At 41.2% G+C, this 27774-nt stretch overlaps 1 protein-coding gene across 1 annotated transcript in view; it reads left to right on the plus strand.

The window, feature by feature from the left end:
- Window positions 1-971: 971 nt before the first annotated feature.
- Window positions 972-27774, plus strand: part of sptlc3 (serine palmitoyltransferase, long chain base subunit 3) — a 52836-nt gene continuing 26033 nt past the window's right edge. The window contains exons 1-6 of the mRNA XM_080739774.1: window positions 972-1250; window positions 6005-6202; window positions 12304-12458; window positions 16266-16414; window positions 23429-23553; window positions 25871-25964. Coding sequence (XP_080595900.1) covers window positions 1131-1250; window positions 6005-6202; window positions 12304-12458; window positions 16266-16414; window positions 23429-23553; window positions 25871-25964 — 841 coding nt within the window. The 5' untranslated portion in view covers window positions 972-1130. The remainder of the gene's footprint in view (window positions 1251-6004; window positions 6203-12303; window positions 12459-16265; window positions 16415-23428; window positions 23554-25870; window positions 25965-27774) is intronic.

The raw sequence follows: 27774 nt of genomic DNA on the forward strand, positions 1-27774 counted from the left end.
GGGCCCAGAATTTGGTGCGATACCCCTGAATATAGGCTACACACAAATCCTCATTGTGTAAGCCTTATTTTGAAGGAAGCCAAGACAAAATAAGATTTACTCATATGTACCTGTACTGCACAAGATGTAACAATAAAGTACAATCTTGCTTGAACCTTGAACTTAGTGTGCATTTACTACTAGGTCTAATATTCCTGTAACTTCACAGAACTTGCAGTGTTGGTTGCCGTTTTGTTTCTCATCAGTAAGCCCCGTGCAGGGAACAGGGAAGTGAAAGTTATCTAGCCTGATCATTTTTAAGGAAGCAGCTAGTGGTGTAAAGTAACTAAGTAAAAGTACATTTACTCAAGTACTGTAGCTACTTAAGTACAATTTTGAGGTATTTGTAGACTACTTTACGTGGGTATTTCCAATTTCCAGTACTTTTACATGATCTACTCCACTACATTTCGGATCCAAATATTGTACTTTTACTCCACTACAATCATTTGAAAACTTTAGTAACTAGTTACTTTATAGATTTTGATTATTATTCAAAAACATACATTCTAACGACCATTTGAAAATAGCAAATCAAGCTCACAATGCATCGCGATGTGACGCATTGTGAGCTTGTAGATCTGCTATTTTCTAAATAACATGAAATGGGACATTCTGCATAATGAGTATTTTTTACTTTTGGTAGGCTTACTTTAGGCCTACATGTTTATACCAATTACTTGTTTTGTACTTTTACTCAAGCCAATCTTTAATTCAAGACTTTTACTTGTAAAAGAGTACTTCTACATGGCAGTATTGATACTTTTACTTAAGTAAGAAATGTGAGTACTTTTTCCACCACTGCCAGTCTAACAACAGGGAAGTGAAAGTTGGCCTATCTAGCCTAATCACAAGATGATCATGGGTTAAACAGCATGTTCTCTCAGACATGCTAAGAGGCTGATCCCACATGCAGCTCCCACACAGGCAGCGATAGGTACACTACAGGACAAGGAGGAAGTCACCTTTGTAATGATCCTCCAAACCGGTTTCCATACCTGCAGACAGCAGACTGCCAGTGCCATACACACAGACAGACAGGGAGTGGACGCGGGTCGTGTGTGTGTGTGTGTATGTGGGGGTAATATAGAATGGCAAGAACTACAAGAACAGCCGCCCCGATCGTGGCCAACGGGAAGAATCTGAAGTCATACCTGGAGCACCAGACTGGACTTAAAAACGACAATGCAAAGAAAAATGGGTTTCACAAGGTGAGAGAGAGATGGGTGCAGCCTCAGGAGACGGGAGTACATACTGTCATTTCTTCGACAGATAGATCGTAGCCTAAAGCTACTCGGGTTGGACACATTTTAAACTTATCTACGTTGTTGTCCAACTTGTCCATGTAGTTATACCTGCTCAGGAACAAATTCTGTGTAATAGATAATGAATCAGCCTAGATAGGGCCCGTGCATTGCAAAGTTGTGGTAGACAATTTGCGATTTCCGTGTAAATACAGGTATAGATCAATATTTATTTGTAAACACGGAAATCGCAGCCAGTAAATCGCTGTGGTGTTGAAGTGAAGTGGGGGAAGCTGTGGCCAGTCGGCTGGGCTAGGCTGGGGGGAATCCTTTACCTGAAGTCAACTTTCCAAGAGTCCATGTCATGACATCATGACGCTGGCCAGCCAGGGGTTATCAAACTTTTATCATAATACCTTGATCTGTGTGCTGCTACCGTAGACCTCCTGGTAGCTGTCTGTCAAAATACTGGAGGAAACACCTGATCCTGATCAAGGACTAATAACTGTTAGGCAATGGTGGGGATAACGTTGTTATAGTTTCACTAAAGTTTAAGTTCTATACTAACTTCTATTTACACTAGTATGAACACATGTGGTCATCCTGAAGCACAGTTATGCTTTTTTGTTTTGGTGTGTGTGTGTGTGTGTGTGTGTGTGTGTGTGTGTGTGTGTGTGTGTGTGTGTGTGTTCATAGCCTATTTTGTGATTGTAAAATGACAACAACTAATCTGCCTGTTTGAAGACAGTTAGCTTTTGAGGGTATAGCTGCTAACTTATCATTTAGGCCTGTTCATTCAGTGTTGTTTTATATTATTTAGTGGGCTCCCACTCATATTATCTTCATTGTGTCTTTATTTATTCTACCCACTTTCTACTTCCACATAATATATAATAAAAAAAGAAAAGAAAAATAGAAAAACAATCTGTGTTGCTCCTATCTAGTCTTTCATACTGTATAGCAGTGGGTCTCAACCAGTGGTCTGGGGACCACCAGTGGTCCTTGAGGGGGTTCCTGCAGCTAAATCTGCTAATTCATTACCATATCAATATTTATTTATATAAATATATATAAAAGCACAATTGATTATTTCAGTGGCACAAATTAGAGCACATCCAGCACTAAAGATTGAGACCATTTTTCCCGATTTGGAGCCAAAATATTGGGGGTGCAAGCCTCAGCAAAACTATAACTTAGAATATCTCAATAATGATAGCAGCACAAATTATAAAATGTATGGCACAATTCAGCACAAATCCAGCACTAACAAATGACACCATTTTTATATATGTTTTCAACATATGGGGTGCCAACTTCACAGAGGTCCCTTATAGATCTTTAACTCCTGAGAGGTGCTCTCATTTTACGCTCTCAAGAGTTAAATTATTGTTTAAATGACTTGTTGAGATGTGTGTGTGAAGGTCAAAATAAGGGTCACTTTTTTGATTGACCTTTTTGATCACATTACAAATATGCTTTGGCCTATACTGATTCTAAATCCCGAGGGACATTTTGGGTGAAAGCGAGCTGCATTCTCGGGCTGATTACTAAATAACTGAACATGCTAGAAACTCTTTCTGGTGAAAGCAGGCATTCTAAGCTTCATTTCAATGTATTGTGTGTTCATATAGTCCAAACAGAAGATTTACTGTGGCTCTGGAAAGATGGGGCAAAAAAAAAAAAAAGCTGGCACACAACAGAATGACAATGGGAGGCGCTCTTTCTTGGCATTGAGTGTGTTGCATTACTTAAACATATTACTTACGTATATTTATTTACGTATTTAAGTCCACACAATCACAGAATGTATCATGGAATTGTGGACAAAATCCTATCCAACGATAACAAAATGTTCTAAGTTTGGGTCTGAGAGACGAAATCTCATCAAATGGTGGTCCGTGGCTCAGATGCAGAATAAATAATGGACCTTGATGTGGAAAAGGTTGAAAACCGCTTATACTGTAGCATTCATGGCTCCTCAACATGGCTGGCTCCCTAGCCAAATGAAAGAGGACGCAGCTGGTTGAAGTTTAACCAGATGACCAGGTTTTATTACCCTCAAAATGCAGGCTAGTAAATGGGAATTGGAGGGTGCCAAACAAAAGGCCTGATAGTGTAAAGTAGCTGGCCAGCAAATAACTGGGTGTAAGGTGTCTCTCCTCGGGGCTTCTGTTTTCCGACCCACCGTCTTTTTAGCCTCAAACTCGGACTCTTCCTCTTGTCCCCTCCCCTTCTCAGAACTTGACTACCCAACTGACTCCTTCCCCCCAGCGGTCATCGCCGTGCTGGCTTGTGGTGGTCACTGACTGGACATTGTCGTCAAAATTCAATTTTTGCCACAGACATACAAAATGAGTGGACAATAAAATTACAAGAAACTCATAAAGAGCTATCCCTGAATGTCCATAACAGGTTTGTAACTCTGAGAGTGTACAAAATAAATGTACACTCTTAGAGTTATGGTGGTCCTTGCAAATTACAAAAATGAGAACCACTAGTACTATTTGGACTAATATGCCATAGTGTCATAGTCATAATGGTGTGTAAAAATGAAACTTGGAGCAGCGGCTCTTCTCTTTTGTGGTTCCATTATACGCCCAGGGAAGTTCCCCAGCCTAGAGGTCCTGAACTTTTGATAGGCACGTCATAGCCTAGGTTTTGACGATTCCTGGAAGAACGCCTGTTCTGTCTGGTGCCGGGTGAAGCTGGAGAGCCATTTTGCTCTGAGTCGGTCCTTCAACTGTCTGGCGTGTTCCGGCCCAGCCATGTTGTCTGGTGCGTTGGGTGGTCGTCGATGGGCTTCAGCTCTGACTGCGTTCTCAGTTTTTACGCCCAAGGTCAACAATGCAAGAGTACAGCTGGTGGTTTCTTGGGCTGAATTGCACTTGAGCATGCCATGAGAAAGAGGGATATCTGCAGGTCCCAGCTGGGACCGCTCCACGTTTCTGTCACTTTGTGGAAGCGTGAAGCGGGGTGGTCCTTGTCTTCTGGATGTCTTCAGTTCCGCCTTGGTCTTGAGTGGAGCTCTGAGCCGGATGTTCCTAGGTGGCTGACCAAGGCCTCAGCCATGGTCATCGCCTCTTGGTCAAGCCTCAACCAATAGCAGGGTGTGTGGTCGATCCCCACTTGGCTATTATTGGCTGTAGTATTCTTAGTGAGTCGGAGTCCAGTCCTTTGATTGTTGCTGTGTCTAACCAGCCATCATTGTATGATATTGCCAATCTAAACTACAAATTGCCCATTATGAGAGATGCTGGCAGTGAGTTGGGAGAAAAATATCAAGCCCACATGTGTGACCAACAACCAACCACAACCATTAAAACGGACTACAAAATTGCTCTCCGTGTGCGTCACCTCCGGCACTGCTCACAATCATCATGACAAGATCTGAATTACACCACGGCTGGCAATGGTCATTCACCTGCATTCAAAGTTTTCGAAACATTTGTGACTGTACTTATTGCTTGTCTTACAGACATGTATAGTTCACCACATTGGACTTGATTGACTGTCCTTCATTGGTGTAACCCCCTTTCCTGATTGGTTTTAACTACTTATCTTACAGACCTGTGGGTTCTCACATTTTCATTATCAGGATAATTTTGAATATCCTCACATGAGTGTGAAAACTGTGAATATCTTCACACTAACATACTGTACAAGTGTTCTTACCAAGAGAGTGTGTAGTACCAGTGGACACTGTGCATTCTCACACCTCTACAAGCACAATTAAAGCCAGAAAACTTTAATGTGCTGACATCTTTTGCACTTCAATCTGTCTTGAAAAGGACCACGGTTTTACACATCTCAGTGCTTCACCAGAAGCATTTCTGTCTCATGTTAGTGCTATTTAACATGCAATGCTGTTATCATATTAGGAATATAGGACATATTTCATTTGTTTGGACATATTTTATTTGTTTTCCTTTTTTCTTTCCCTTTCTATTGCTTTGAAACGGCAAATGTTGGAAGCCTGTACAGCAAATAATTTAATCTGTTATGATTACCGTACCATATTTGAGATAATTTGTTATTCTGCTGTCCTTGCTGTACCTCTGGCTTTATGATTTGAAAACAAATCAAGTTATTCATTTACTGTGCTTTTACAACACATAACCAAGAAATGAACTATTTGGAAAGCTTAGATATCAGGTTCTTTTTATTAATGGACTTATTTTCTCCCTGCTATTGTGGTTATCTGTTGTGTTGACTCTGCTGGGTGTTCCACTAAATAAATGTATGGTCAAAAGATCAAAGAATCCCTGCCATGAATCAGAATTATTTTGACCAGGATCCATATTATCCCATGCCTATCTGTAAGGATACTTTTTCCACACTGTTTTTTTTAACATTCACCCAATTATTTTACACCAAATAAATAAAGAAATAAAAATACATAATACTAGTCCTTGCCCGTTCGAACATATGTGCTCCGAATTATGAGCAGAGTTTGGGTTATGTGGTGGTGTGCAATGTTGGAGAAACCAGACTTCTCCAAATGTGGGCAATGTTTCAGCATGCGGCATATCAGACAGACATCGGACAGACATTTGGTCGTTTATTAGTAGGATAAAGTTATTATTATTATTATTACATTACTTATACATTTGAAACCAAAATAATCATTACATTACTTATACGTTTGAAACCAAAATAATCTTAATTGTCCCACAGCTGTAAGATAACTCATATATTTCTTGTGTGTTTTTGTTTTTCTTCAGAAAAATGGAAAAGAGAACGGGGTTGCCTCCAGACAGCATACATGTAGGTACGAGTCCTTTGAACAGGCGCCCATGTATGTGGCTGTCATGACGTACCTGGGCTTTGGCATTGTCACCCTTTTCGGTTACTTCAGAGACTTCCTCAGAGCCGTGGGCCTAGAGAAGTGCCACGTTGCCCAGGAGAGAAAGGAGCAGAAGGTAGGAATAACATGCATGCACCACACACACACAGGGGCGTCACAAGGGGGGGGGGGGAAGTGGGACAGAGTTACTAGGGCCCAAGGTGGAGGGGCCTTAATTATTTTATACTTTAGCTATTGAAAAATAGCAGATATACAAGCTCACAGCGTGAGAGTGCCGCACTGCAAGCTTGTAGATCTGCTATTTTTGAGAAGTCGTGAATATGTGTACACATCTTGGAATATATGTATTTTTAAGCGAATATTTGTAACTCAAATTATGCTTCTGGGGGGTCCCTGGAACTAAATATTTTGAGATGGATTAGAAGGTTTTAAGATATTCAAAGACTTTTCAAGATTTTTCAAAAATAGCAGATGTACACGCTCACAGCTGCGCTGTGAGCTTGTATATATCTGCTAGTTTTCTATAGTTAAAGCACAAAATAATGCGTAATAATGCGTTCCCAGTCTAAATGGGTTAAAGCTTCTCCCCCTATAAAGAACATTCATGGGGGGACCGCAGTGAATCCTTGTACCTGGGGCCCAGAATTTGGTGCGACACCCCTGCACACACACACGCACACGCACACACACACACACACACACACACACACACACACACACACACACACACACACACACACACACACACACAGATGACTGCAAACGTCTGAGTGTCCACATGAACCCTAGCCGTCCTTATTCTGGGCATGTCATACCGTAATATGTGAACATTCGCAGAAAATAGCCGATCTACAAGCTGTGAGCTTGTAGATATTATTTTGTTGTGTTGAGGGAAACGAAGTGGGCTAAGTACATTGGCCCTGGTCAGTGAAGTAAATAGTGTTGAAGCTTTTTAATCAGGGAAATATTACCCATACAGCTTTTGTTGTTGTTGTTGTGTACCACACACACACACCCACACACCTGCCAGTGCCCTCACTATGTGCATGCGTGCCTTTGTTTTTGTTTCCCTCCCATAATTGCTGTACGTTTTTTTACCCTTCCCCCTGTCTCATGTCTTCACTTCTATGTTGCCATGGCTGAGACAGGGTACCATAGAGGATAGCTGTTGGAAGAGAGCTAATTAATTCCCTGCGGATTCAAGTTATTTCTATGCTGCTCTGCTTTGGGATCCTTGATGAGGTCTGAGTGGTGTTTTAGTACAGGAGGAGGAGAGTAGTGATTCTGTAAATAGGATGGGCATTTTTATATTGGAGATTTTACTCCTTAAATCCAGAAGTCACAGAATTGGGTGTATGATGTTTTCTCCCTCGGATATTTGTGTTAAACGCGATGGAATGTAATATTGATATCTTTCTGTGCCTATGTTGTTGTTTTTTACACCAGCAAAGTAGTGTTTAGACCAAGAAAACAAGCCCAAGCCTTTGCATATTCTGTACATTTTCTTAGTGTGTAAAGTCTGATTGATTATTGTGGGTGTAATGTATGTTTATAATGAATATTTTAACTATAGTTATTTGCTCAATGAGATTCATATTCAATGTATTGTAACATTGTGACTATGTAGGCTATCGACTGATTATCTCATCAAATGGCTTACTGTCCAACCCAATCATATCAAAAAAGAAAAGCAATTATATGACCGGTATCAACTCCATGCCCAAGGAAATGGAGAGACATTCTTGCCGGCCCCTGTCCTGACCCTGACCCGCGGGCCGGGCTGGTCTCAGGTCCAGGCAGCCACTCAAACCTCTAATTGGCATGGTTGGTTTGTTTGCTGGGTTGCGATTCTAGGAAGGTTTTGAACACTGTTGTTAGGGACCTGGCGTTCCCATAAGACATGTTCAGCCACTATATATATATATATGCTTCATTTCTATACTCTCTTTTAACACCCATGTGTGTATTGTATTGCAACATTTGTCTGTCACAGCGACATAAAGCATAAATAAAACTGGGAAAGAGCGACGGGAGGCTTAGGCGGTGGAATGGCCATTTGGGAGCCAGTATGGTCTCCAGTTTGATCTGTGACACTTCATGGCTTTGTGTTAAAGCGTATCCTTAAAACACTGAACACTCTCACTGATCCCGAAGAGGGTGCTACCTTGCATGCTTGCTTTCTTTCACCACCGATCATGATTCATGGTGGGTGAATGCAATCCAGACCATTTACCAAGATAACTTGGACCTTATCTGTGCTTCTCTAATGTCAGTTTTTGTTATTTATTTTTCAGAAAACCGTCACCTAGTTTGATGCTTAGCTGAGATGCTGGGGCTAAAGCCGAGAAAAGAGATATGCATGCTTGTTTGTGTGTGTGTGTGTGTGTGTGCGCGCGAGCAACAACCATGCTTGTAGTGTAACGTATTTTTCCAGCCTGGGCGTTTAATTCGCTAAATTGATTTGAACCCCGGCGTTTAAAAGAACTGTGTCCATTTGAAAGGTGGTCGATGCGTAAAACGGTGTCAGACCCCCGGCGGGTGCCCAGGGGTGTGCACAGTATATGAGTGATTGAATGTCCCTGAGGAGTCTCAGAAGTAATGTTGGAGAACCCAGACCGGTGCCCGTTGGGCAGAATAGTAACCATTCAACATTGACGTCCAGTTGTGCAATACCCGTTGTATCCGTCTGTCTGTCTGTGTCCCTTTCATGCCCTAACATTATATGGACTATGGAGATCTCTTATCTCTGTCTGTCTGGCTCTCTTTTATGCCCATATATGGTGTTCCCTGTCCAGGCCAGTCTGTGATGTCACCTCCAAATTTGGGCACTGTAGTGATGTCAGTCAAGTGATGTCAGTCATCTCCAAATTTGGTCACTTGTTAGTGTGGTTGCCCAGAGGGCAACACAATTAGTTCTACACAATTCTGTGTAAACTCGTAGCCAATCAGGAAGCAGCATCCGATGATGTCATCCAATGGGGAAACCCTTGAAGAACACAGAGGCAGACATTGGGTAAATTAATAGTTAGATATACCAGTAAGACTCCCTAATCAGGAGATAAGCGACCGTAGGTCTCGCTAGAAGAGGGCCATGTGAGAAATGAGGGGTGGGGTCTCCGCGTTGCCTTGGCGGACGAATAGGTACCGGCCCCGGCTCTCCCGGACGCTCCTAGGCCGAGTTAGGGCATTTTATGTGAGCTGCAGTGGAGGGGGTCCTCCGCTGGGGGCGCCACCACTTTTGCATCCGTTCTGGAGTAGCAGGAGTGGGTGGTCCCCGGGAATTCCCCGTGAGCAGCCCCGTGGGGGTGGTCATTTGGTCATTTTTGCACATTTGGTATTTTTTTTACACCTGGGGGTCCCCCAGGGACCTGGGGGTCCCTGGAACTCCGGGGGTCCTTGGAGGTTGTAGTTTGGCAGGTAAGGAGTGTGTGTGCAAAATCTGGCATGGATCGGGGCAACGGTTGCGGAGATATGAGCAGGGCAAAAGTGTGACGTCTGACGTGTGACGGACGGACGGACTGACTGACTGACTGACGCACGGACACCTGGTGGAGCTTTCTGTAGTAAGTGCGACCTACGGTCGCAATAATACCCTAACCCTAACCCTACCAGTCAAAAGTTTGGACACAGCTTCTCTCTCAAATTGAATGAAAGCTGTGTCCAAACTTTTGACTGGTAGGGTATCCTTTGACCATTTATGTATATTAACTCTTTATTTTATTTTTTTAAACATCTGTTTATTCAAGTTTTTAATTTTTTTTAAGCATATCGTCCGTACAAGAATACAAAGAACAATCGGGTAGACAAAACAATTGGACCACATGACTAAGTTGAAAAACCCATATACCAGTACAAAAGTTGCAGTTACATATAAACAATAAAAACAAATTTGACAGTTAAAACTTAATTACAACAGCAAAATAACAAGACAAACAACAAAACAAAAACAAAGAAAATGTATAACTCTTTATTATTTAAGTGTGCTAATTTCTATGAATAAAATGTGATTTCAAGTGTGTATGCTAGAGCAGTGGTTCTCAAACTTTTTTGGCTGCAGTACCCCCTTATACTGAAGCCAAGTACCCCTTCCCATGACTATAGCATTTTGCTTATCAAAAGCTCATCAAAAATTCCAGTTCCAATGCCAATATGTCAAAAATAAAACGGCATAATGGCAAATTAACATTGCTTTCTATTCAATAACAGTTGCACTAGTCAAGTTATTTGGTTTTACAATTTACAGCAGGTTCACACAAAGACTGTCAATGTTTTGTCATTACCCATAACAGTGACATTTTCTCCTGTACCCCTGTGTACCCCTAGGGGTACACGTACCCCCATTTGAGAAACACTGTGCTAGAGTATGTTAATACAATATAACTTATACAAATGTGGTGGTTGTATTTTGTCTCCCTACTCTTCTACTGACATTTAGATTGTGTCAAAGCAGGTCACGTCTCACCTTGACACAGGATCTGTGACACAAATTTTGAGCTGGCTGTGGTCAAGAGATTCAATTTATTCATGAGCAAGCAGCCAGGCAGGCTCCATTGGATCAATGGTAACAGTTTAAGCACTTGTGCAGGAGACCGGGTTCAAATCCTGGGTTACTACTTACTACATACTGTAGTGCAGCTTTAACATTCGTAACCATAGTCATGGGGAAACGTCCACAAACTAATTTCACTCTTTTAGTATAAACCTTTTTCATTTTTTTACATCACCTTTTGAAGTCATTTAATTTAGACTTCCGGTCAGAGACCTTGAAGTCTCGTCTTGAAGAAGGTCTCTGAGCGAAAGCTTGCATCAACTATTTAAACTCCACCTCACCCCTGGCACTCCTCATTCCTTGTATTACTATGTGGCCTATTTTTGTTGGAGGCTTGCAGCATACATTTTGACAGCAAATGTTGATTTAGTTTAGTCATAGTCTTTTGAATGAAATGGAATTTAGTCTTAGTCTAGTTTTAGTTCACTAAATAGCATAAGAAATTACTTGACTAAATGTACAGTGGATTTTTTCAACAAAAATGTTTTTTTGGCAGCTCTTGATGACGTAATGTCAGATTTTACACTTGGTTGCATGGCATGCTGTGTGATGTGTTGTGAGCTTGAAGATCTGCTATTTTCAGAGCCTAACACCCGAGCGCAACCAAACATAAAATGACTTGTCTTTTAGTTCTACTGGATCTCTTCGCCACTAGTCCCTCCCCAACCTTTTAGTCTAGTTTTTATTTGCTGACGAAATTGGCAATATATTTAGTCTTAGTTTTAGTCATCATTGCTTAGTCTATATTTCGTTTTTATTTTCCATCATTGAAAAAAGGTAGTAGATGAAGATTTTTCATTGTGGTTTTAGTCTACAAAAGTAACACTGGATGCTAGTTATACTGGTATCTATGCAGATACTGTATAATGTTGTTGGTTACTTGTTCACATAATATGTTGTTATAGACATACGTTTACCATGTGTTACCTATCCACTTTGTGCCTTGTGGCACATAAGACCACAAAACGAATGCCAAGAATGTTATTTACTTTAGCCATGTTTGATGTTTACCTGGTATCTTATCTTAGATACTTTGTAGCGCTTAATTATTTGCTTTGCACTCTATTTAAAGGCCCACTTCACCTCTGGGACAACCAGATCTTATTTTATTGTTGTTGAGACAGATGAAGCAGCGACCCCCACTACACTGTGTAGCAGATAAAAAAGTTCTCATAGATTTCATAGATGGCTAGACTTGTTTGACAGCTGTGTATGTTGGATTCATGTCAATGTGTGTTTTCAGACATTTAACCACTTAAACCATCAATACTTAGTGAAGTTGTGATGCTAGGGTTCAAGTGGTTAATGTAAAAAAAAATCCCATCTGACAAAGATTTGGTGGCCCCCCTGTAGTAACTCTGAGGACCCCCTAGGGGTCCCGGACCCCCTGTTGAAGAACCCTGCTCTGTATACTTTGCCGTACAACAAATAGCTAAAATAGCTGATCTACAATGCATCGGGATGTTTGTAGATCGGATAATAGTTTTTGAAATATTTAAAAACAAAGATCTTTGGAAAGAAATAATCTGCCCAGAATAGGGAGGGACACCAGGGTTAACGTGGTTACTGTAACTACCTACCGTACATTAAAATGCTCCATGGACCAAATACACTTACTACATGCCTTGCAGTTGGTCTTGATGAATGTCTTTCCTTTTGGTTCGCAGCACTTTGTGCCACTTTATCAAGATTTTGAGAACTTTTACACACGCAACCTGTACATGAGGGTACGAGACAACTGGAACCGGCCTCTATGCAGCCTCCCGGGACCCGTGTTCGACTTGATGGAGCGGGTGTCTGATGATTACAACTGGACATTCAGGTACTAACATTGACTCATTCACTGCTACGTAATTATACCAGAGCTCTTGACCCATTAATACCTGGAACGCATTATTATGAGTATTACTTTAACCATTATTTTATGCTATTATAACTATTAAAAAACCCATTAAGACCAAGACTTTTCAAAAAGCAGATATACAAGCTCACAGTGCGGCACCGAGTGCCACGCTGCGAGCTTGTATATCTGCTATTTTTTAATAGTTAACTGCTACATAATTACCCCAGCTTTTTTATACATTAAGTATGTGGTTCAATTCTAGATTCTCTGAATGCACATGAGAATGGCATGGCTCTAATGTTGTTCTGTGACATCGTCAGTTGTCTATGACGCGTCTTTGACCTATGACTCCAAATTATGGGCATGAGTTTCAGCCCGATCAGACACCCACTGACTTCCATCACAATATTAAAGTTAAATATTATATTTCATAATAATTTGGGGAAACAAATTTGTGGATTTTTTTTGTCTGAAACTGATAAAAGCCTATAGATAAAATGAGAGCAGGTGTTAGTGCCGGTTCAGTTAGAGATGAACAAATATCTTATGACCTACAGCAAGTATCAGTTGAAGCAGGCAGATTGTGCTGGCTCTGTAATGGGTAGGTGTTGTAATGTATTTGGCCTCGATGCAGCCAGCAAGGACACATGGGGTTCTCAGTAGAAGATTAAAACTGAGCATGGCATCTCCCCGCACAACACAATTATGGGAATAGAATTTGAAAAGGAACAGAGCTATGGGGTAGAAGTGGGATCAGGTAAGAGAGATGCAGAGGGCTTACTCGGAGATTGAGAGATTTGAAAACGGCCTTTTGTGGTGTGGCCTCTTATTGTCAGTTGCTTCCTTTGGTGAGTAGTAAAAGCAGTAAATACAGTCTTTATAGTGGTGTGCAGGCTTCTGTGCACTACAGTGGTTCTCAACCTGTGGGCCGGGACCCCCAGGGGGGTCGCCAAATTATTTTGGGGTGTCCCCAGATGATTAACTTAATGTGCAACATTGTTTTCTCACTCAACAGTAAACAAACCAAGTAACCAACATAAAGTTTAAGTGCATAGAGGGTGTCTCCCCATCCTAAAATTACAATTTGAGGACAATTTGAATACCTCTTAAATGGCAAATTCAACCTTGGCCAAACTGTCAAATATTAGAGCCATAAATTGTGAAAATAGCCGTACCTACATGCTCGCAACGCGAGGCGTTGTGAGCATGTAGATAGGGCTATTTTCCACAATAGAACCGTGTTGTACAAAATGTAATGCCTCAACTCTTAGTGCTCGTCAGGGTGGGGGGCCCCCAGTTAAAATATGATTATTTTGAGGATTGCGGCCTGAAAAGGTTGAGAACCACTGGCATAGAAGACAGAGGAACGACTCTATCATGTCAAGACTATCTCTCAAACAAACCTGGGTTACAATGTAACTTTATATTTTTACAGAGAACTCCACATGAACCTATAGAATCTCTGACACTACACAGTAAAATCCTCAGTGTTCATTTAACTCGGAGAGCGTACAATTGTACACAAAATGGATACATTAACACAGAGGATTTCGGCAGCTGGTACTGTCTGGACAGTAGAGGGAGATTGACCTTATGAACCGTTAAATTGACTTGAGGTTTATATTAAACTGAGTTCCAGTTTCCATGCCAAAGGAATGCCTGTTCTTAGGAGCTGTACGAAGCTGTATCTTTAGAGTCAATTTTAGACTAAATTGATACACAGGACTTTACTGTGTATGCGTGAAATCCCAGATTAGAGAACTAACTGTGCTCTTTATGTCTGGAATCGGCTGAATAGGTTCTATGCACAGCAGTCATATTGGAAAGAAATGTGGCCTCTTCCTAACTTCCTTCACAGGTCTTTTGATTATCAAATCGTCAATTGTCAAACATAGTCGGGGTGCTGATATTTTGCATGTTGGCTCAGTGGAAACACTCTGCTACACCAGTGGGTCTCACTCTCAAAGTGTGGGCCAGGTTCCTTGACGTGGTTCCAAATGGCACCTTACGGGTAGGGATGGGACGATAAGCGATATTATCGTTTATCGTGATAAAAGAAAAACACTCGCGATAATCGTATCGTGGAGATTTAATTTACCGTGATATCGTCCTTCGTCATGCACTGGGATCAATTCATCTTTTATTTGCCGAGGTGCTGATCCGGTAACATTTAAACCCTCTATTGGTAAAACGTACTTATAATATGCGTACTTGATATATATCTTTTTTTCACTCTCTATCAAATGTCTTTGCAAAAAAATTGCCGATCTACAAGCTCACAACGCGTCGCGTGGCAAATGTTCCGCCCCAGGATAATGGATTTTGATTATCGCGATAATATCTCAAATCACCAAATTTCTTTGTTCACAATCGTGAAATGAAATGTTCATAACGTCTCATCCCTACTTATAGGTGTGTAACTCTGAGAGTCATGAGCGCCATTGAAATTAAAAGGTTTGAGAACCACTGTGCTACACTAAACGGAACAAGAGCCTTAATAATTGGTAAGACCTGTGAACAAAGTTACAGCTCATCCGCACTGCCCGCAATGCGACACGAGCGACGTGATGCGAGCGACGAAATCTCATTAAAATACATTTGTTTCAATGAGGACGTCCTGACCTACCGCGAGCGACAATGCGTTAACGTTGATTCCCTTTCAATACCATGAAATTATGTTATTTGTTTCAAAAAGCTTTATACCCTGTATATACCAGTAAGACTGGTGAGGCGAGGTTGTACTATCTGTCTTGGCCATCTGTCTTGCCCATACATGGATTCTGTTAGTGTGGTTCCCCTAATAGGGCATCAATGGGAATACCCATATATGGACTTTTATTTTATTTTTTCCTTTACTAATATATAAATATCTGACCAGTTACCCATATATGGAGATCCATGATACCCATATATGGAGATCCATGTGTATGGAGATATGGGCACATTGGTTAGAGTGACATGTATATATATATATATATATATATATATATATTGGCATTCACAGATATGAGAGTCATCCTGGTTATGTCAGAATGAGTCAGCCATAGATATATATGGAGATCCATGACATATATGGGCAGGTCAGCCTCCATATATGGGCAGGATGACATCAGTATAAATGGGCAGGTCAGCCTCCATATATGGGCAGGTCAGCCATAGGCATTGAGGTCAGCTATAGCCATTGAGTTGTTACGGAATCGCTGACAGACCTACTGCTGACAGGATGTGGTGGTTTACATACTTAACTGCAACCTTTGGTCGCATTAACATTTACAGGTATATTATGACAAAATGGGACATAGCTCTGTTTACATAATGCTGTTCCCCTTGTATATACTGTATGTTCCCCTTTTTCAACTGTTTTTATTTTATTATGACACTTGCTTTGGCAATGTAAACGTATGTTTTCTCATTCCAATAAAGCTCCTTTTAACCCATTTAGACCGGGTACGCATTATTGCCTATCATTTTATGCTTTAGCTATTAAAAAATAGCAGATATACAAGCTCACAGCGCCCTGCAAGTTTGTAGATCTGCTATTTTTGAAAAATCTTGAACATTTGTGCAATTCTTTGAATATTTTGACCCGATTCTAGTGTCTTCTGAATCCTTCTAAGTCTAAGGTTTTTTGAAAAAGATATGTTTCTATGTCGGCGGTGTGTGAAAGACTCCCAAAATGATATGTATTTGGCCAATGGACCCCCATCTCAAAATATTGAAATTGAATTGAAATTAATTTGAGCTCACTGGAAAAAAAGAAGAAAAACAATCTCTATTGCTATGCAGGTTAACTGGGAAGCGAATAGACAATGTCATCAACATGGGCTCCTACAACTACCTGGGCTTTGCAGAGAACAACCCTGACTTCCTGAAAACGGTGGCCGACAAAACGCTCCAGTACGGGCTGGGGGTCTGCAGCACGCGACAGGAAGTGGGTGAGTCTGCGCTACGCAACTTTCTCTTTCATGCAGCTTGAAAAACGTTCAGCTGAGTGTTCATTTTCTGAAGTGTAAAGGGAAAAGAAATCTTTGTTGTACACCAAATAGGGAAAATAGCTGATCTACAAGCTCACAAATAGGGAAAATAGCTGATCTACAAGCTCACAACAAGTTGCATCATGATGTGAGCTTGGAAGATATTCAATTTGACCTATTTTTGCTCATTTGAATAAAAAAACAACACTTTTCATGACATGCCCAATAGGGACGCCAGGTTGAAAGTGGTTTAAGGTGGATTTGGTTCCAGCTACGGTAATTTTGGAGGCTATACAGCGTATCTCTGTATTCTTATGGGTTCAGGAACAGAAATGCTAGAACACTGCTGTGCTATGATGATACCAAAAGAAAAAAGCTTAAACATCAAATGGGGAGAAACATGCACCATCATTTATTATCTTTCTCATGAATTATACCGCTCGAATCTTTAATTATCTTCCAGCGGGCTGCAATGTTATATGAATTATTCACCCTTTGTTAAATAATGTACAGTTTGGGGGGCATAGGCAGAGATCATTACATACTGGCCCACACTGAGCAGCAATGGGGGGGGGGGGGGGGGGGGTGTATCATGGTGTAGTAGTGTAACATTATGAAACGCCTCAGATATAAAATAGGCCATGGGAAGATTATGAGCTATGGCAGAGTTAGAAGGAGGGACCGTATCTGAAAGCATGGGTCTGTCTGACTGTGGCTTCTGATGTATAGAATTCTTTAAATTGCCATTTCATTCTCTGAACTTCGATCCAGCCCTGAGGCGGTCTAAATGGCTTTGTGGTGGCTCAGGGTTCTGGAGAATCGCTCGTGTTCCAGCAGTGTCCTGCTGTTGTAATGGCGAAAAAGAAATGATGAATGGCTCCCAACTGTGTGTTTATAGGTCACTCAGGACTGGTGTTGGGGTAAACAGGTGCTACGAGAGAGAGAGAGAGAGAGAGAGAGCACACAGTGTCATGTAGTCACTGTCACACATGCTTAGCAGTGTGTACCACAGACAATGTTCCTGTTTTGCTCTGTCATTGTTACTTGTAGCTGAATAGCCTAGCTAGCGCAACCACACACACCACACACACACACACACACACACACACACACACACACACACACACACACACACACACACACACACACACACACACACACACACACACACACAGTGATATATGAGAGCAGGGCTTATCGTAGGGTGATATATGACATACTGTAGGTTCGGGAGCTCTCACACAGGGGAGTGGTTTCGTTGGATTTCTGCACAGCGAGCTTTGCCCGCTGTCAGAGAATTGACAGACCTCAGAGTAGGGGTGCAACATTTAATCAAACTAATCGATTTAATTGATTCGGGGGGGAAAAGTATATCAGTTTGCATATCAATTTGCATATCAATTCGCGAGAGACACATGAGCTTGTAAATTGGCTATTTTAAATATTGTTGTGCAACACTGTTGTACGAGTATGAAATGGGGTTTAATCAGACTAATCGATATAGGCAATTATAAAAAAATCTATTTTCCCCCCTTGTTGATATGTTGATAGGCCTTTAAAATAAAGCCCTTCTTGAATATTTTGATTAATTGAAAAGGTATCGGATAGAATAATCGCTTTAGAAGACAATCAATAGCAGTTGCAGCTGTACCTCGGAGATGGAACCAGCGGGAAACCAAAGGAATAAAAGTACAGTACATGTTATCATTGTGAATTTCCATTTCTATGCTGATGACACCCAGTTGTACCTTTCGGTGGCTACGGACGACCCCTGTGCTCTAGACCCATTGCTGACGTGCGTGTCCAGCATAAAATGCTGGATGAGTGAGAACTTTCTCAAGCTAAATGAGGACAAGACAGAAGTTCTCATAATAGGTTCTACTGCCCAGAGAGAATCAATAATAAATAGACTTGGTAACCTGGCTAAAGAAAATAACACCTCTGTTAAGAACCTGGGGGTGATCATTGATGCTGAATTAAATTTTAATACACACATTAATCATGTCACGAAGATTGCCTTCTTTCACCTTAGAAATATTGCGCGAATTAGAGCCTATCTGTCGCTGAACGATGCAAAAACGCTGATCCACGCTTTTGTTTTCTCTCGGCTTGATTACTGCAACGCACTTCTCTCTGGTCTGCCAAAGAAAACAACTGACAGATTACAACTTGTTCAAAATGCAGCAGCCAGAGTTTTAACAAAAACTAAGATAAGAGAACATATTACTCCAGTTTTAGCGTCGCTACACTGGCTCCCGGTTGTTTTTAGGATTGATTTTAAAATTCTTTTACTTGTTTATAAAGCTCTAAATGGTCTGGCACCTTCGTACCTCTATAACTGCCTGCATAGATATGTTCCAACCCGCCCACTCAGGTCCTCTAGTGCAGACCTACTTGAGGTGCCAACAATGACATATAAAAAATATGGTGAAGCAGCTTTCTGCTTCTATGGACCGACAGCTTGGAATAAACTACCACTACACCTAAGACAGGCAGCCTCGGTGGATAGCTTTAAAGCACAGCTCAAGACCTATTTCTTTACTCTTGCTTTTAGCTAAATTTTTTAATCCCTATGCTGCTATTGACGTCCGCACGGCTCTGAAATTGTTCTTCAATGTTCTATGCTTTTATTTTTTCTTGCTTTATTGTAATCATTTTACTTATCTCTTTTTTATGTATTTTTTATTTCTATTTTACTTTTTCTCTGTTAAGCACGTGTGCTTCATTTTATGCTCTGTAAAGCACTTTGAGCTGCATTTCATGTCATGAAAGGTGCTATACAAATAAAGTTTTATTATTATTATTATTATTATTAGTCATGTGTGTTTGAGTGCAAATATGAAGTCCCCTCCCTTGCACCATCCATAATTCATTTGTGTTTTTTTTATTTATTTATACGTTTACTGTATTCCTTTTTCAAAACGGGCCTGTTTTTCAGTCCGTTGGCTCAGTGAGAGGTTTAAGGAATAACAAGCATGTATCCCGTGAGACCTTATTAAGCGTCAATTATTAAACACCCCAGTGCCTCTATTAGAAGCAGCGACGCCATCATAGTCCATGATTTTAGTCAACATGCAGTGAACTTTATTCTGGGTGGAACAGACTCCAAAGTGCTGCAGAGCGTTCAATTCACTCAAAGCGTACGTTTTTATTTGGACATTTAACTGTTTCTTAAGTTTAAATGTTTAATTTTTAAAAGGTCCCCCTCCACACACACAAAAGAAAGTTTCAGGGACAAACACGACTCTGCAATGTATCTCACAAATGATCGTTTCTGAACTTCCTACTTTCCAGATCTTTCCAATTCCTTTTGAGAGACTCCATTTCAGAGCATTTCCCAACCTGCCTTACTTGCTACATGAACTGATATCCTGTCCATGCGTTATTCTTAGGGTGTGGAATGGACTCTCCCATGGCACATAAACATGTGTTTTATGAATACATGGCATGCTAGTCCATGTGATAGCTTTTTGTTGTTGTTGGAGTGAGTCTGAAAAGAGACTGCGTTAAACATTTGTAGACTTATATTAATGGGTAGCCAGCCATTTCCTACTGTTCACATACTGATTAACAGAAATTAGACTGAGGTCCGACCAGCGGTTATCACAGCAGTTAAGCCAGTGTTTAATTATCGTGACAGCAGTAGTGATGGCATGCACAGGTAGACGTAGAATCATCTAGTCCTGTGTCTCTTCTCTGCGGCCCCACGCACCGCGATAAGCTTTGAGGAAACATGTCAGTCATGGTCGCTTAGAAAAGGAAAATAATAGATTTCGCTTTGAGGTTTGCAAATGTGATCACTGCCACCTCACCGGGCTGCAGATGAACAATTTGCAATATTTATTTGGCATTCGTGTCAACACCATCATTGGTTGGCAGCCAGGTGAAGCCTGTAATCCAGAGAACAGGTGACACTGTTTGTTTAAACGGATGCCCATAATAACTCTAATTTCAGGTAAACCCGGGCAAAGTGAAATGAGTTGTGGTGAGGACTCCACTCTCTCATTTACCTCAGGGTGTTGGGGAACCAAAGCCCCCCCATATGAAGTTAGCATATCAATGAGGAGGCAGGCCTGAGAGGAAAACGCTGTATAAAGAGACTGAATGTCAATGCAGTCTGATTAAAAAAAGCTGCACATGGTGGGCAGGGGTGCTCTGAGCCTGAGCGGTTGAGGAAATGTATGAATCGATTTGACTTGGCACACGGCCTGATGGAAGGCACCGAATGTAAAAACACCATAAAGGGAGAGTAGCCTTGGTGCTTTATGTTTTTATACACAACCACTCAATACCAATCCTCTCCTTTCCTGAAACTTCCAGGCGGTGGGTGCCGACTTTTCTGTTGATGTCTTCCTTCATTGACATGTTATGAATGCTACCGTTTGCTCCAGGCCAGGTGGTGATTGCCCCAGTCAATGATACAGACCCATAATGTTAACTCTGCTTGGGTCTCTCTCTGTCTCATACCAGCTGGTGCAGTGTTGATTTTGTCGACTCAAAACTATGATGAAACATGTTCGTTGACTATATTTTTTCTCTGCCGAAAACTAAATGAAGGCTAAGCTATGAAGACTAAATATGTTGTCAATTTTGTCAATAAAAACGAGGCTAAAATGTTAGGGAGGGACTAGTGAAGAACAGATCCAGTAGGACTAAAAAAAGACAACTCATTGTATATTTGGTTGCACAGATCTACAAGTTCACAACGCGCCTTGCGAGCTTGTAGATCAGCTGTTTTCAGCACGCAACCAAGTGTAAAATCTGCCATTTACCACGACCATCGAGGCCTTCCAAAATACATTTAGTCGACTGAATCAACTGTAGATTTTGTCGACTACTAATCTAATGATAGTCGACTAAAACTAAAAAATGACTAAAATATGACGAGAATTAAATGAAATGTTAAACTAAATCAAAATCTGCTGTCAAGATCAACACTACTGTTTGCTTTAGGACAGGTGGCGATTGCCTCAGTCATTTGCCCCATAATGTTAACTCTGCTTGGTCTCTATCTCATACCAGCTGGTGTGAAGCTGGTAATTTTAGCAGTTATTTGATTTGGCTGTGTATTTTCATTGAGCTGGTTCTATGTACACTCTGAGAAATAGAAAAAAGGAAATAACACTTATGAGGCAACACTTTTGCAGACCTACCAAAACCACACATTTTGTTGACTGTCAATCAACCACATTTTTTAGCTAGACATTTTGGCAATACAGATTTGTTTAACCACATGAAGCCTAGCGTCCCTATTCTGGGGGCAAAAATAGCAGATCTACAAGTTCACCACATAGCACAACGTGTCATCTGGTCTTTTTTTGGTGAATATATAAATGGTGCATTTATATAGCGCCTTTATCCAAGGTGCTTTACATTCACCCATTCACACACACATCAGTACTGCAATGTAGAATTACTCTGATAAGTAATAGTCAGGAATTAGAAATGTACTAGAGTAAAGAGTAGAGTAAACTAGTTTGCAGAATGTTCCATTTCACAGGTTTTCAAATGTAAAACATTTATAAATTTCATTTTTTTAATAGCAGATCTACAAGCTGTAGAATGTGCTGCATTGTGAAATTGTAGATCGTCCATTTTCAAATGGCTGAAATGTATATAGGACTGAAGTGGTTAATGTATGTTTTGTAATAATAATCAAAATCTACAAAGTAACTTAAGTTTTCAAATGGATGTAGAGGAGTAAAAGTACAATCTTTGGATCTGAGATGTAGTGGAGTAGAAGTAAATGTATTGGAAATTATATAAGTACTACAAATACCTCAAAAATGTACACCTCTGGTTTAAGTGTTTAATATATGGTCATCTTTCTGTCAACATTTGATGATACTGTAATACTTAAAGGCATCAAGAGTATAGTGAATTGGCTGTAATTTCCACGTTGCTATAAGTGTAATGAGTTGAGGTGTAATTTGCTTCAATAGTTTTAATATAATTATGTCTGGAGCTCTGTAATATCCTGTTGCCAAGAGAGAAATAAGATACGTATACTTATATGAACCTTTCCCCCCCTATGTCTGTCCCTGTGGCTCAAAAAAATTACTTTTAATTTTCTAAATGAAATTCTGGACCGCACCATTCAGCGTAGGGTAGAACCAACTGTCCAACTGGTCCAAAATCTATAACTTGTATAGTTATATGTCGTCACTTTTGGGGCAGAAACCCTGTATCTCCAAGCATAAAGTGAAGGCCTGCTTCATCATACAAGACTGTCGCACAAAACTAGTGAAAGATCTGATCTACGAGCACACAGCGCGGCGTTGTGTGCTCGTAAATCAGCTATTTTAACTCATTTGGATCATTTTTAAAATGATAAACACAAAACGAACGGTTTTGGACATACAAAGTTTCCACCCGACAACAACAATATGATGGCTGGTACTTGTTGACACAAGTGACGCTATGCAAGTACAGTATGTGTCCCAAATTGTAGGACACAAAACAAGAAAGAGTCTAAAATGGATAGAATGGACGGTCCAACTGACGAGCAAAGCTCACCATCCTTGGAGTACCGTCACCAGCGTGACTAAAAACAGATATTCTAACTAACACAAGTCACACTCTGGTCTTATTCACGCTAGCAGAATAGAAAGGCCTCAATTGTAAATTGTAGAACAGTTTTTACACAGTGTTCCTTTTACCCTCGTACGATGCAATGCTTTGGCATTACCTGGCATGAAAAATGAAATGATATGACTTGAAGGTGGTCCAGAATCTCTGCCATGGTGTGACTACTGATGCTTTTGCTCTGAGAGGCAGCCACATGCACAGCTGTCAAAACCTAAGAATGAATAAAGAATACCAACAAAACCATAACAGTGAAATACTGGTGGGTAAATCCAACACGACCATAACAGTGAAACACTGGCCGGCGGTGGGTAAATCTAACAAACCCATAACACTGAATTACTGCCTGGACTGTGTGAGTGACATCATTTATTGCCGTCTCTCTTGCAGGTAATCTGAGCATCCACGAGGAACTGGAGCAACTTGTGGCGAGGTTCCTCGGAGTAGAATCCTCCATGATCCTCGGGATGGGGTTTGGCACCAACTCCATGAACATCCCGGCACTGGTTGGCAAGGTACAGTATCTGTTTTAAACACATAGCCCATCATACAGCAATAGGAAGAAAAGTGCTTGCTCTATGGGCCCAACTCCCACAGAATAAGTTAATCTAATTAGCCTAGCTTTTGTTCCTGGCTTGCACACGGCCTAAATGAATGAATAATAGCAGTCAACTAAATATTCAACTGCTAATGACTCCCCCCACCCAGTTCCATTAATTAAACTTATAATTAAACATTACAGTAGCCAGGGGGACGGTTGCTGTGGGCATACATAAGTGACATTCAGGCACACAGACAGGAAAGGGCAGGGGTTGTTGAAGGCACTGCCCAGGGGCATTTATTAGCCATATACCCCGGTCTGTTGGCACACCAGCACGGTTCACACCGACTGCCACGGGGTTACCAGGGGCAATACACAGCATGACTCTCACTGATTGGACTTGATGGGAGCAGGCTGAGGTTGCATGCGGTTTGGGGTTTAAGTGCTGAGGATGTGGCCATTTATGCAGCTCAAGTGGTCGATGTACTGTAGCCCCTAAGGACCGTTTTGGAGAGAGCCCACCACAGGGGTGGAGGTGGTGGGGGTGTCCAAGTCTACTCTACACAGACTGCCAGAGGTATCCTACAGGGACGGGCTGAACTGGGCCAGGCCGTGCTGTGCTGGGCAGAACTAGAGGGACAGCTGCTGATATAGGCTAGGGACCACCAGCCAGCTGGATCCCTGGCCAAAACTGAGGGCTTCTTCTGTCGCTGAAATGGTGTCGACAAATGCACATCGAGAAGTGTAATTCGCCTTTTTATGTTGGCGAATGCATACAGATTCACTAAGCACTAAGCAGTTGTCATGATGGTTTGACGTTTATGTTATCAGTGTTCATTAATTTGCATAGGATTTGTGTAGGAAAATCTTTAGTGGGAGCATTACATCATGGGAAAACTACTGACTACAGATCTTACCCTGATTTAAGCAGGTGAGACTTACCAACATAGGAAGAAATATTAGTTGGTGTAATTATAGCTAATTTAAAATATTATATTAAATCTCATATCTGAAGTTACTTTTTTTTGGCAACGATCCCAATTTTGCCTAACTATTGAAGGGAACAACAATCTGCCATCCTGTACCTTTTTCTTTTTGTTTGTAATTCATTGTGTGACGGAGCAGTCACGGTAATTCTGTGTCATTGAAGTGCCAACACCTCTTTGAAACATTATATTTTACATGATAGTTTACCTTAAAAGTAACACGCACTTTTCTGGTGAACACACACTTTTTCTTTTTTGCAATGATAGCAGTTTCACCTCTCTTTTATTCATTACATTATTTAGTGCCCTGGATGCCTCTGAGATGATGCAGAGCTATCCCACACTGTCCATAAACTAAGTTATGAGCCTGACCTTAACTAACATCAAAAGTCCTCGGCATGCAGAGAAAACACGCTGCCTTGATCAAGAAACCTTTCCAAGAAACCTGTGCAATATTTTAATGGCACCAATGCTACTGTGGGAGTGTTTTTGTTCATGTTTTAAATAACTACTTAAAGGGGAAGACCACCCATTTTCAATATTGAACTATGTAGTTAATCTAACTTAGACTGGGGTGCGGCATAGCTCAGGGGTAGAGAAACCGTTATTAGAGCACAAAGGGTTCCCGAAGGGTTCCCAGTTTGAATCCGGGCTCCCCCTGAGTGAATGTCGAAGGGTCCTTGGGCAAGACTCTGAACCCCTAATTGCTCCCGGTGAGTAGGTTGGTGCCTTGCATGGTTTCCTCTGCCACCGGTGTATGAATGTGTGCGTGAATGGGTGAATGTAATAAACAATCTATGTAAAGCACTTTGGATAAAAGCGCTATATAAATGCACCATTTACCATTTACCATTTACTTAGAGGAGTGGTGTGGAAATAGAAAAAAAGTTCCCCCCCTTCTGTGTTGCCTAGAACTGGAAGATTGATGTTGGGGTTTGTATTGTAAAGTACAATGGCGTGATGTCATCAAGTTGTACTTTACAATACAAACCCCCAAATCAATCCTCCAGTTCTAGGCAACACAGAAGGGGGGGAACTTTTTTCTATTCCACACCACTCCTCTAAGGTATATTAATGACATAGTTCAATATTGAAAATGGGTGGTCTTCCCCTTTAATGATATTTAAGTTTGCAATAACTCTTTTCTTAACATTATTATTATTATTATTATTACGACATAATGAGAGAATTGCATTCGGCCTCATGTTTTTTTTCATCCGTATTGTAGCTATTGCCAGATAATTTGGGAGCTTTGAGGTGATTATTTAGATTTGAATGATGTCTTTGCTCTTTGCCGGTCTTCAGGGTTGCTTGATACTGAGTGATGAGTTGAATCACACGTCTCTCATCCTGGGAGCCAGATTATCAGGAGCAACCATCCGGGTGTTCAAACACAACAGTAAGTACAGAGAGTATTTCATGTCAACACAACACCTGACTCTGTCTGCTTGCTTTTGTCAGTGCTGTCACCCCAGTCAGATAGTAATCATTGTTTTTTTGTGTGTGATATGATTTAGTTCAAATATCTGTTAAATGGGTCCATAATAGTCAGATAGTAATCATTGCTTTAGAGTGTTTGTTTAGTCACAGGGGTCTTCCCGTCTCCATAGCTCTTGGGTAAAAGGAAGGATACAGGATATCAAATGACATTGGAAGTGGTGAAACAAAAAAACTCTGAACTGGAAAATTATCAATTGAAGTTGATAAATCAATCTTTGTGGCGTCTGTATTTTCTGTTACTAAAGGCCTGCAGAAACAGCTGTTACTGAATAAACTATCCTAAACTACGGCTTATTGTCAATATCAGCCGGTAACACGCGGGAGTCTGTCCCCGTTACAATGCGCTAGACCGCTCCCTGGGAGATGGATTGCTGAGGTGGAGCACCACACCTACCATCAGCTCCCAGTACTTGCCTCATGTCTTTCCGCACCCAGGCCGTGCCACTCATACGCTGAGTTGGCGGTGCCCAGGATCGAACCCATGACATTGTTGTCCAAAGGCAAGAGCTCTACCGACTGAGCCACCCTAAAATAAGGAACATTTTAAAGAGAGATTTTAAGAAATATCACTTACTGTACACCATAGACTGTAGAAAAATATGAACGAAGCGAAGCCATTGGTTTCTATGCAGCGCAAATGGCTCTTTCTACCCCTTGGAATGGGACGTCGCCATCATAGAATTGTAAAGGCATCAGAGATGCTATTGGCTGCCAACGGTCACGTGCAACGCAGGGATACATGGGAGAATGTGGTCAGAGCCTCCCGAAATACAGCACACGAAGAAGAACACAGCCGGCTGGTATCAGTTTAGTTGGCCACGCCCCCCGCAACTTTATCATTTATTTTAAAATACATTGGACCACATTTCAACAAAACGAATATGATGGTGATTGAAAGGCAATTTTTAACTAGCGATAGGAACCATACAGTATTCATGAAAATGTTAATTAAGCCAAGGTTAGAAAACGAAAGGGGAAAATGAATGGGATCCAATGGCGGGCAATTCTTTTTGCGATCGGCCGGGGGGGGAAACAGCGCAACTAGCGGCCAATCATAGGAAGTTTTAGTTCTGTATTGGAGTCATTTTAAATCGGCAGAACTATGCCCCTGCTGTACACCCACCTTTAATGATAATTTGTTCAATATTGTTTCTATATTGTCTATAGTGTTTTGTTCTTTACAAAGCAACAAGGAAAGAAATTAAGCATGAATAATATAACACTTCCATGTTCCGGCATCGGGGGAACCGTCCTCCCTCTTGCAGGAGACAAAGCTCTGGCAGCAAATATGTAGTGACAGGTACAAGCAGAGTGGGTTAAGGTATGTCTTCCCTGCAGACTCTAGAGGCCCTCAGGCATCCCCACAGCTGACCCCTCCCCTCCCATCCTCCCTGCCCCCAGGCAGCATCACACCCTGGCCTACTCCAGTGGTTCTCAACCTGTGGGTCGGGACCCCCAGGGTGGTCCCCAAATTATTTTGGGGGGTCCCCCAGATGATTAGCTTAATGTAAAACATTGTTTCCTCACTCAACAGTAAACAAACCAACATAAAGTTTAAGTGTATAGAGGGTATCGGCACATTTCTAAATGGACAATTTAAGGACGTTTTAGTAACTCTAAAATGACAAATTAAACATTGGTTAAAATGTCAAATATTAGAGGCGGAAATTGTGAAAATAGCCAATCTACATGCTCAACGCCTTGCAACG

This window comes from Nannobrachium achirus (genome assembly GCF_963921795.1).
Source record: "Nannobrachium achirus genome assembly, chromosome: 13".
Lineage (NCBI taxonomy): Eukaryota > Metazoa > Chordata > Actinopteri > Myctophiformes > Myctophidae > Nannobrachium > Nannobrachium achirus.